The 10,004-nt window shown below is 31.6% G+C and overlaps 2 protein-coding genes across 2 annotated transcripts; one reads left to right on the forward strand and one right to left on the reverse strand.

The window, feature by feature from the left end:
* Positions 1-2,779: 2,779 nt before the first annotated feature.
* Positions 2,780-4,707, forward strand: LOC102587775 (protein ELF4-LIKE 3). The gene is made up of 2 exons (XM_006361279.2): positions 2,780-2,875; positions 4,165-4,707. The coding sequence occupies exon 2, from the start codon at positions 4,206-4,208 to the stop codon at positions 4,548-4,550; it is 345 nt and encodes a 114-aa protein (XP_006361341.1). The 5' UTR covers positions 2,780-2,875; positions 4,165-4,205; the 3' UTR covers positions 4,551-4,707.
* Positions 4,708-4,765: 58 nt separating this feature from the next.
* Positions 4,766-9,730, reverse strand: LOC102588097 (uncharacterized). The gene is made up of 9 exons (XM_006361280.2): positions 9,514-9,730; positions 7,826-7,909; positions 7,682-7,740; positions 7,349-7,444; positions 7,188-7,265; positions 6,878-6,940; positions 6,622-6,795; positions 5,832-5,927; positions 4,766-5,380 (listed from the first exon to the last, which is right to left on the reverse strand). Exons 1-9 carry the CDS (start codon positions 9,683-9,685, stop codon positions 5,306-5,308), a joined length of 897 nt encoding a protein of 298 aa, XP_006361342.1. The 5' UTR covers positions 9,686-9,730; the 3' UTR covers positions 4,766-5,305.
* Between the last annotated feature and the right edge of the window lie 274 nt (positions 9,731-10,004).

Raw genomic sequence — 10,004 nt, forward strand, 5'->3', positions numbered from 1 at the left:
GGTTAGGTGACTTATAAGTGAGACATCAATAGTTGAATGGTTTTTGAATTATAAATTAAAATTGATTGACAGTGAATTATCCTAAATTGAATGACTTTTAAATCATAAAATAAAATTAAATGACTTTCTTAATGAACTATAACATAAGTTGGGTGACCATCTGAAATATTATCTCACTTAATTAAGCCTTTGAAATCTTCGGAATATACAACAACGGAAGGAATTTTAAGATATATTTCTATACTATTGATCTGAACTAAATTTAAAATAAGACAATAACGTTTTTTTTATAACCATGATGATGTTCAGGCATACTTATGGGTATCCTAACTATTTTATTGGGTACCCGTTAATTGATCAAGTTATTTGAAATATTTTTTAAAAAAAAGTACTTTCCATTAAAATGATTAAAAAAATAATTCTTTAGTCTCATTGTCAGAACTTATTTCTAAATGTAACTAGAATGACATTCTACAAATGTGCATAAAAAGCATTTAGATGCGATTTATAAAGAAAATTTCAAAGAAATACAGATCAATCTAAGATATTACGCCACATAACATAATATTGCAATATATTATATAAAATTATAATCGGGGAAAACACTCTACATAATGGATCAATCTTGTATAATAATATATAATTAAAAGTGCACGCGTATACACAAAATATGGGCTAAATCGGTAAAATTAACGGTTAATGTTTGGTATTCGATTAGAATTTTTTTAATTTTGGATTCGCTAATTCGATAAGTAGTTAAATAGATTGTAAATATTGAATGTTTAAATTTTGAGTTTGATAATTTGATAATAGGTAAATCAAGTTTCGATTTTTACTAATAATGGATATTCATAGATTTACTAATGATTATTTAATTAGTTGTTAGTAAAAAGGTTTCAACTCATATGCAACAACCCCAAATCAAAATAGTTGTCTTATTTGGAGCTTTTCTCTCAAAACTTGCTTGTTAAGCACTCTTGAAAAACTAATGAAAATTTGTAAACTTGCTTGTTAAGTACTCTAGAAAAACTAAAGAAAATTTGTAGAGATTCATGAACTTTCTTCACCTCTTTAAAATGTCTTTTTTCTAATATTAGTGTTCTAAATATGATTTTCTCCATATTTAAGGTTCGAAATTAAGACTTCCAGTTAAGGATAGATCAGTTTCAATACTACATCACAATCTATATTTGTAATAAAATATAATTCTAAAACCTCTTGTCTTGTAATAAAAACACAACAAATATATTTATTAGAAAAAAGACATTTTAAATCAAAAGTAATAACCAAACAATTAACGTAAGTCATTTTATTTCAATTTTACATAATTTAAAAATACTTTTGACCATTTTTTTTTAAATGTTACACTAAAGTGGGTACTGATTATGGCATACAAAGAGAAAAGTGGTTAAGTATTTGATTAAACTTAGAAGTTAGTCAAACTAATTTATAAACATTTTTTAGTTTATTTATATGTTTGGCAGATTGAAAAGTGTTAATAAGTCAAAAACAATAATGTAGTCATTCTTACTTATAATTTTTCAACTTATAAAAACTTTTAGTTTGACCAAATGTTTTATTCTTTAATTCTCTTTTTTTTTTAAAAATAAATAAATAAAAATTCAAGCTTTCCTTGCAACAACTAAACTCCTAAATTCCTGTTCACACCGTATTAGTCGTTCCTCCTTTTCTTACCCAAAAACCTTTAAATTATAATATTTTTTCACAATTTGTTTTTAATAATATTATAGTTATGAAATACTGTCTCCGTTCACTTTTACACACCCATTAAGAAAACAATTATTGTTATAGATATTTTACCATATTATCTTAATTAATGTTTAGTATTGAGTCTTGAAAAATGATGTGGAAAATAATACTCTCTCCGTTTCAAAATAATTGAATTGTTCAGACATTTTTTATATTTCAAATTAACTTAATTGTTCTATTTTCAAGACTATTTTTAGAACATTCTTCCATTTTTTACCCCTCATTTGAATTTTCTATGTGATGAGTTTAAGAAACTTTAATTGCTTTGAATAATTTTAAAGATTAATTTGCTAATAATTAATAAAGGTAAAAATGGAAAGTAGTGTCTAAGTTATGTCATAATCTTCTTTTCATAAAAGGTGTGAAACACCTCCAATAATTCAATTATTTTGAAATGGAGTGAGTATTTAATATAAAAGTAAAACATGAAAAAATTATTGTCTTTTCTTAATCTGTCAAAAATGACAAGTAAAAATGAAAATCTCTTTGAAGAATAAGTGATAAGTAAAAATGAATTGCGAAAGTACATTAAAATAAATTATTTACTATTATCAATTTTTAACCAAACACATCAATTCGTAAGTACTCCCTCTGTCCCTATTCACTTATCTATTTTTGACTTGACACATCTATTAAGAAAATAATAATTGATATAGTAATTTTACTGTTTTACCCCTATTAATTGATAGAATTTCAAAATGAATTTACTCATTAAAGAGACTCTACCATTTTCAAAAACATTAATTCTCTAGATAAATTAAGGATATAACAGGTAAAAAAAATATTATCTTTAATTGATTTGTCAAAGATGACAAGTAAAAATGAACTAATAAAAAAATCAAAATTGAACAAGTGAAAAAGGACAAAAAAGTATTTATTTGCCTCTAATATGGGATTTTTTTTTTTGTACGAATCCTTATTTTGTCGGACTCTAGTGTGGATAGCTGATATCAAATTAAAAAAGAAAAGAAAAAAGTAGCAAGTAATTATTTATCCATTTTTTCCTCATATGAAATACCTGTATTTAAGTAAACGATTGAGACAATCGAAGTCTTTCATCGTCCGGTCATGATTTGGGATTTCTCATATGTTCCACAATTTTAAGGTAATCCTCTCCTCCTTAAACTATTCTTAGCAAAAATGTTTCTGAGAGTTTTACAAGAGTTTATTTATTCTATAAATCTCTAATTCTTTGATTTCTGCTTTTATTACATGGGTAAAATCAAAATTTTGAAGTCTATGGTTATCTTGTTGTTTACATAAGTATTGAATTAGGCTTTTCTTGTAGGAATTTTGGATAAGGTTTTGTTCCATTCCATTGCCTTAATGTTTTCAATTGTTTGATGTTCAAATTCTTTCTATACATAAAAAATGGATTCTTAGCCCTAGATTGAGTTTTTTTTTTTTGTTTGGATAACTGTGGTGTTTGGATCAACTTGCGTGCACTTTGTTTGTAGTTTCACAGAATACATGTCACCTTGTACTAGTATTGTTACTCTGTATACCAAGGTTAGAACAGATGAGAAGAAATCATTTAGTGTTATAGAGTCTCTTTAGAGAAGGATTGCGATAAATTGATAGTCTAGATGAGTTTTGTTGTAGTTTCTTGCCCTTCAATTTATGTTAATACTATATGTTGTTTTTTATATTTCGATTATTGTCTTATATTTTGTTGTAGTTAGTGTTTATAGAATGTTTCGTTGTGTTTGCTATAGGATTTTGCAATGACTTCTTCACTATCATTATTTCTTTATTTGAGCTGCTTTGAATTGTTTTTCCTTGAGCTGAGAGTCAATCAGAAGACAGAAATAGCCTTTCTACCTCCAAGGTAGGGGGTAAGGTCGGGGTGCACTCTATCCTCCCCATACACCACTTTGTGGGATTACATTGAGCATGTTGTTGTTGTATGGATCTTTAAATATTGAATTTCTTGGAACTTATCCACATAATCGCGCACACTATATAATAGTGTTGTACATGAAATGGACCTAATTACCCAAACTAATTTGGTATTGAAGCTTGCTAGATTGGCAACTACAATATCCTTATGACACAAAAATGAGATAATGGTTGTAAACACTGAACTATCACTTTTTCCGGGAGTTCCACACCCCGATTATCATCTGTTTCGTTGTTCTGCCTGAAGTATTATCATCTATGTATTAGAACATACCTAAGTGAATAGATGGTGATAGTTCAGGTAGGAAAAGGGAACGACTAATAGTTGAGTTGTGAAACTCTCGAAATAGTGATAGTTCATGTGTGTTTTTTACCATTAACTACACAAAAATTCAAAGGTTTTTTAGTTGTTTAATTTTATGAAAAACTTGTGCCTTCTTGCTTATGATTTTAACGACTTGTTGATCTAAGGCAACTTTATGTTTCTATATGCAGTATTTGATAGCCGTTTCTGATTTTATTCTGTGGTAACTGAGATGGAAGATGTTGTATTCTCTTGTACTGGTAATGGAATTCAAGTTGACCGCAAAGTAGTTCAGACATTGCAAAAGAATTTTGTGCAAGTACAGAACATTTTGGATCAAAACAGGTTGTTAATCAACGAGATCAACCAGAACCACGAGTCAACAATCCCAGATAACTTGACTCGAAATGTTGGTCTAATTAGAGAGCTAAATAACAATATTAGAAGAGTAGTTGATCTCTATGCTGATCTCTCCAGTTCTGTCACCACATCTATGGAGGCTTTCTCCGAGGGTGAATCAAACAATGCTAATCAATCAGATCAAAGAGACGGTCAGAAGAGAATTAGGTCCAGCTGAATTGACCGTATTGAAGTTCAACTTTCTCCGTTGATTGTTTATAAGTTAACCTGCTCTCTTTAAGATAGGTTTGAGTAGAACGGGATGGATATATACCGAGGCTATAAGCTATAACATTTTGAAAATAAATCCTATCTGGTCATGTGTTCCTTTGTTATCTTTCTATCTGCTTCTGCAATTGGATTCAAATTCATGATTAGCAAGTTGTAATCTTCTCCTTGTGTGTTTGTTACAGCAGAGTTACTTGTTCTGTCTTTAGATGCTTGAGTGGGCGCGAAGAAACTAGACATAGAGCCCCACTCATAGTTTCTCGTTTGAGTTATCCTTCCCAGTTTTACTTCGTTTGAGTTATCCTTCCCAGTTTTACTTGAAATAGAAGAGCGTATATACTTTTGTCCTTTGTTCTCGTCTTTGTAACTCCTCGTTGTATCATGAATTTGTTTCTCTGTTATTTCCAAAATTCTGGTGTCTGGACTCGTTGAAACCTCAGGGGGTGGTGCTTAGTATACAATTGTTGCCATGCCTTTTCTGGAATCACATTAAAAACTGCATTACTGTATTCTGCATGTTACCATCAGATACAATCTTTTCTTCTTTTAAAGTAGTTTACAAACTTGTCAAGATGCTTTTCTTTTAGCACAATTACATACTGAAAATAAGCAATTTGCATTGTGATTAAAGCTTTTAGCTTAATTATATCATGGTGAAATTCTCTCACACTGTTGATGTATACACCAATTATGGATCCAAAGAAATTACACTTGTGATTTATCTATCAAAGTTGCAAACCACTCTTTCCAATCCATGACCTTGTCCTCACCATTGACCACCTGTTATTCGACAGATTTAAACTTGTTAGCTTTTTAACAACAACCAAAAGAACAGCACAATTGCATTCACAACAAGAAAGCTGATACAACTGCTGGAAAATGTTTCATTATGCTCAAGTTCACCTCTATGAGATTTGAAGCAGAAACTAAAGATATTGGTTACTTCTTATCGGAATAGATACGTGATACAAAAAATGTTTGATTTTGACCTTGAAAAGTTCCAAACAGGCACCACTGCAGATTGACTAGTTCTTTGTCCAACAGAAGTAATCAACTATTGATGCTTTCTGTTAGCCACATTGGCATCAGCTTATATCAGTCCAGAAGACCTTTAACAGAACATTCATATGTAGGAAGACTTCTTTGTAGCTTTCAAGTTCATATATTCTTGTATCGTCATTTCTGGGCAACTATAAATCTTAGAAAATTAAAGGCCAATCGAGGAACAAACCTCGAATATCAGTCCTTTCTGTGGCAAAGTCTCAAGAGCCTCTACACAGATGAAAGCGGCATCCTCCTTGCTCAGCTTTCCTTGTGATGCACAGCCCTGGCATGAAGATCATAGAACCAGCTAATTTTACAAAACTAACTTTCTTGCAAATGATTTTAAGTGAATGACAAGTAGCAAGCCAAATTGCTTAAAAACATAGGAAACCAATCACCGAAAAACATATTTTGTCATAAATTTCATGTGAGGAATTTCTGATCCAATCTTGATAAAGATTCCACTATTCTATTCTAATTTGCTCTAATGCCAGAACGGAAGACATTTTCAAATCTTAACGCAATGATCGGAATGGTGGTAACTGGAAAGTTCGGATATTTAGGAATCATCAACAAAACAATAGCTAGCTATTAGACCATCATCTGTATATCAAGTCAATGGGTCCGTCTTGGGCACATTACTTTGTGTTTGAACGAAATGTAAAAACTAAAACTTTAGTGGACAACTACCGTGTTGAGTAGCAACGGTAAGGAATTTGCTCAATATGAACAATGACAATCTGGTACAGTCGTTTTCTATTTGATTTGTGAATAATTTTGATTTATTTTGCACAAAAGGAACACCTTATAGTTCATTTTCTGGTGGTTTCAACCTAGGGAAACATAGTTGTATGACGTTATGCTCGTTTGGATACAGCCAATGACATTTCCAAATTGCCAAGTGACAAAAGAGCAGTAAACAGATTGTGATTTCCACACCATCTACCTAATAAAGAAGCTATACATATAAGGATTACCTCTTTAAAGTTGAAACCTTGATTTCCACCTGGTGCATTTATCAACAAGCCAGTTCTGATAATGGTGTAAGGGATTCCCGAAGCCATAACCAGTGATTCATCTTGTTCTGCTTGTTTTCTTGCATTGGCAGTAACAATTGCTTGAACCCCGCTAGAACCTCTATAAACAGACAGCTGCAATGTCATCATATCATAAAATCAAAACATAAACCGTTCAAAAACTGCCATTGCCTATACATGTACGAGAGAGGACTACCTGAGATAATAGGATTACATGTTGTAAACCTTTCCAACTCTCTAAATTTGATATAAAACCTTCCTACAAATTGCAGCTCAAGTGTAAGAGAACTTCTTAACAAATAATTGTGCACATAGAAAAGAAAGTGCCTAAATAAGCTACGGAAAAAATAATTAGATGCAGCAAGATTACACGATAAATCCAAAACAGATGTAGTATAGATTCATACACAGATGTAATGCTACTCGTTAATGTTTCTTTGTAAGTGTTTTGTTGGGGATCATAGTAAAAAAATGATACCGGAGAATGATGATAAGAACGAGCATACATTTGGGCATATCACTGCACGAACACCACTTAGAGCCTTCTTTAGCAATGATCTGTCCCTTGCATCACCTGCTATTGGCTTCATAGCAGCTTAGGAACATTAAGTATTAAAATACTACCAAGTGTATGATACTAAAAAAACCTTATAAAAATGCCACCAACCTCAACATAAGTACCAAATGCTTCCATTGCAACCCGCTTATCCTTTACCAGAGCTTTGATCCGAGTTCTTTTGATTATCAAAGACAATATAATCATCTGTCCAAGATCATGTATAGGTGAAGTTGACAAAGGATGAGACGGATTAAAGATTGAGCTATATACTGAATCATTGAGGTAGGGCATAGTTAAGGAAAACTGGGCTATGACTAAATCATTTCAGTTGAACTTAGATGACGTAAGAAAAATTCCTCCCCCTGCTCGCACATGCACATATTGTAAACAAGAAGGCATAAAGATTCTAGTGCAAGATATCCGATGCTACCATATACGAACCTGACCAATCTCATTATCTCCATCGGTAACTAAAACTGCATCCCTGACTTCATCTTCTTCTGTTTGTGAGAAAAAAGGAACACATTGTTGATATGATATTTTAGAGAAGAAATCACATGCAAAATAATTACTAAATTCAGCTACCCGAAGACATATCTTCTTCTGAAAGGGATCCATCTTTTGGGAGGAGCTCGGGTGCCCCATACCATTTCCTTAACTTTGGACCGCCTGAAATCAATGGCGTACATGGATGAAAATGTCAATGATTAAGGAGATGTTGTTTGATCAGCATTCTTTGAGAATTGAGATGCGTTAGAATACATCATATCACATAATTTTAGTAGGAAAGATTGACGTAATAAGCATTTACGTTTTAGGTGTTAGCCCTTTTCTGTTTCTCTTTTCATTTAATGACGTCTTTTCATCATTTTAGGGCCTAACAAGTTTAAAGATTTTCTCATTGAAATCATGACTGTTTATGATACCAATGATATTTACAACCTCAGAGGCTAGAGCAAAAACCGTTAAATGAAACTACGAGTTGCCATCATCAGCCTGTAGAGATACTAAGTAGGCGTTTGGACATGCAATGTCATATATAATGCAGAAGTCAGAGAACACAGCATTATCAATTGATATATAATGCAAAGGAGCCTTGCCCCAGACGTTTTGCAGTGCACCAAATGTACTGGTGCACTGAATCCTTAAGGAAATTAAAGAAAGATTAAATTTATACTCCCTCTGTCCCTTATTACTTGTCCACTTTTGAATTGACATATCTATTAAGAAAACAATTATTGACATAGAGAGTTTATCATTTTACCCCTATTAATTATATTCTATTAATTAATTGAGGGTATAATAGGTAAAATTATTTGGTCCTTTCTTGATTTGTCAAAATAGACAAGTAATTAGAGACAACTATAAAAGGAAAAGTGGACAACTAATTAGGGACAGAGGGAGTACTTAATATGGAAAATGAGAGTTATATAAATCCTAAATTGGAAGAATTTTACACTAAAACATGTCAATCAAAGTTCAAACCAGAGAATTTCCTGTTTGTCATTCATATTTCTCACGGAAAACATAGAGCTATCGCAGCTAGAGGCAGATCCAGGATTTAAAAGGACTAGGTTCACCTCGTCATATATCTCTTTAGATTTATTATATGCTGGACCATAGAGGCATATGCAATCATCTTGAATTTCTACCTGGCTATCTCCAGTTTAACGTAAACTGTTCCTATGTTATCTATCAGCATTACTATAGCATTTGGCAGAAGAATCAATTAAATTCAGCCTTAGCCCTCCTTGGCTCTTAATAAAACAAGGGAAAAGGGTCTGATATACGTTTCAACTTACTTTGTCATTTAGAGCTCATATATTCTCGTTACAAAAATAGCACACCTATACCCTTACCATTATAAAAATGACTTACATATACCCCTACTGTTACAAAAGTTGCTCATAAATACCTTCTTATCTAACGTTAGCGGTATATATGAGCTACTTTTATTCAATCCCAAACAAGTTGGGGTCGGCTATATGAATATTGACGACTATCCATGTATCCCCATTTAAATTGCAACATTCAGATACCCAATTAACTACTGAACAACAACTACTTCTGATTGAAAATTGAGAGGTAGCTCAAGCTCTACTTCCCGCAATGTTAATTGTCAAAGCATACAAAATTAAAAGTTTCAGTATCGAATTTCCCCAATTTTGTCAAAGCACAAATTAAACTGCTATCTGAAATGAATCATTCAAAATGAATATCTAAAGGATAACACTCAATTAACAATAAATTGAAGTAAAGAAGTGAAATCAAACCTTCAATGTAATCTAGAATTTGGTCCATAAAACCTATTTTCTTCTGAGAAGAAAAGCAAGTGAGAGAACGCTTATTACTCTTCCAATTCCAATTTCTGCCCCACAATTGTGGACATGGAGAGAAACACAAGAATTTTGAAGGTTGATTCACACAAACAGATAAACTCCCCATGGACTCCACAAACGGTTGGTTTCTGTTATGTCAAGCATAAATTACTACAAGTGATTTTATGACAAGAAGATAGTAGCGTAATTTTATAAGTGAGGTATGAAAAGTGTGTTCGCTGTAAATTTGATATAAAATTTATTTTAGTTAACTTAAATTTTATAATTGTGTTAAATCTATTCAGAACTCAATAAACAAAAAATTATGAACATATACACTAAATTTTTTGGCTCCGTCTTTGTTAATAGATAGTTACATCAACAATATATTATTAATAGCCGCTCATTAACACATATATATATTTTTTTTATCTATTTACATTATT

This window comes from Solanum tuberosum, unplaced genomic scaffold (assembly GCF_000226075.1).
Source record: "Solanum tuberosum cultivar DM 1-3 516 R44 unplaced genomic scaffold, SolTub_3.0 scf00344, whole genome shotgun sequence".
Lineage (NCBI taxonomy): Eukaryota > Viridiplantae > Streptophyta > Magnoliopsida > Solanales > Solanaceae > Solanum > Solanum tuberosum.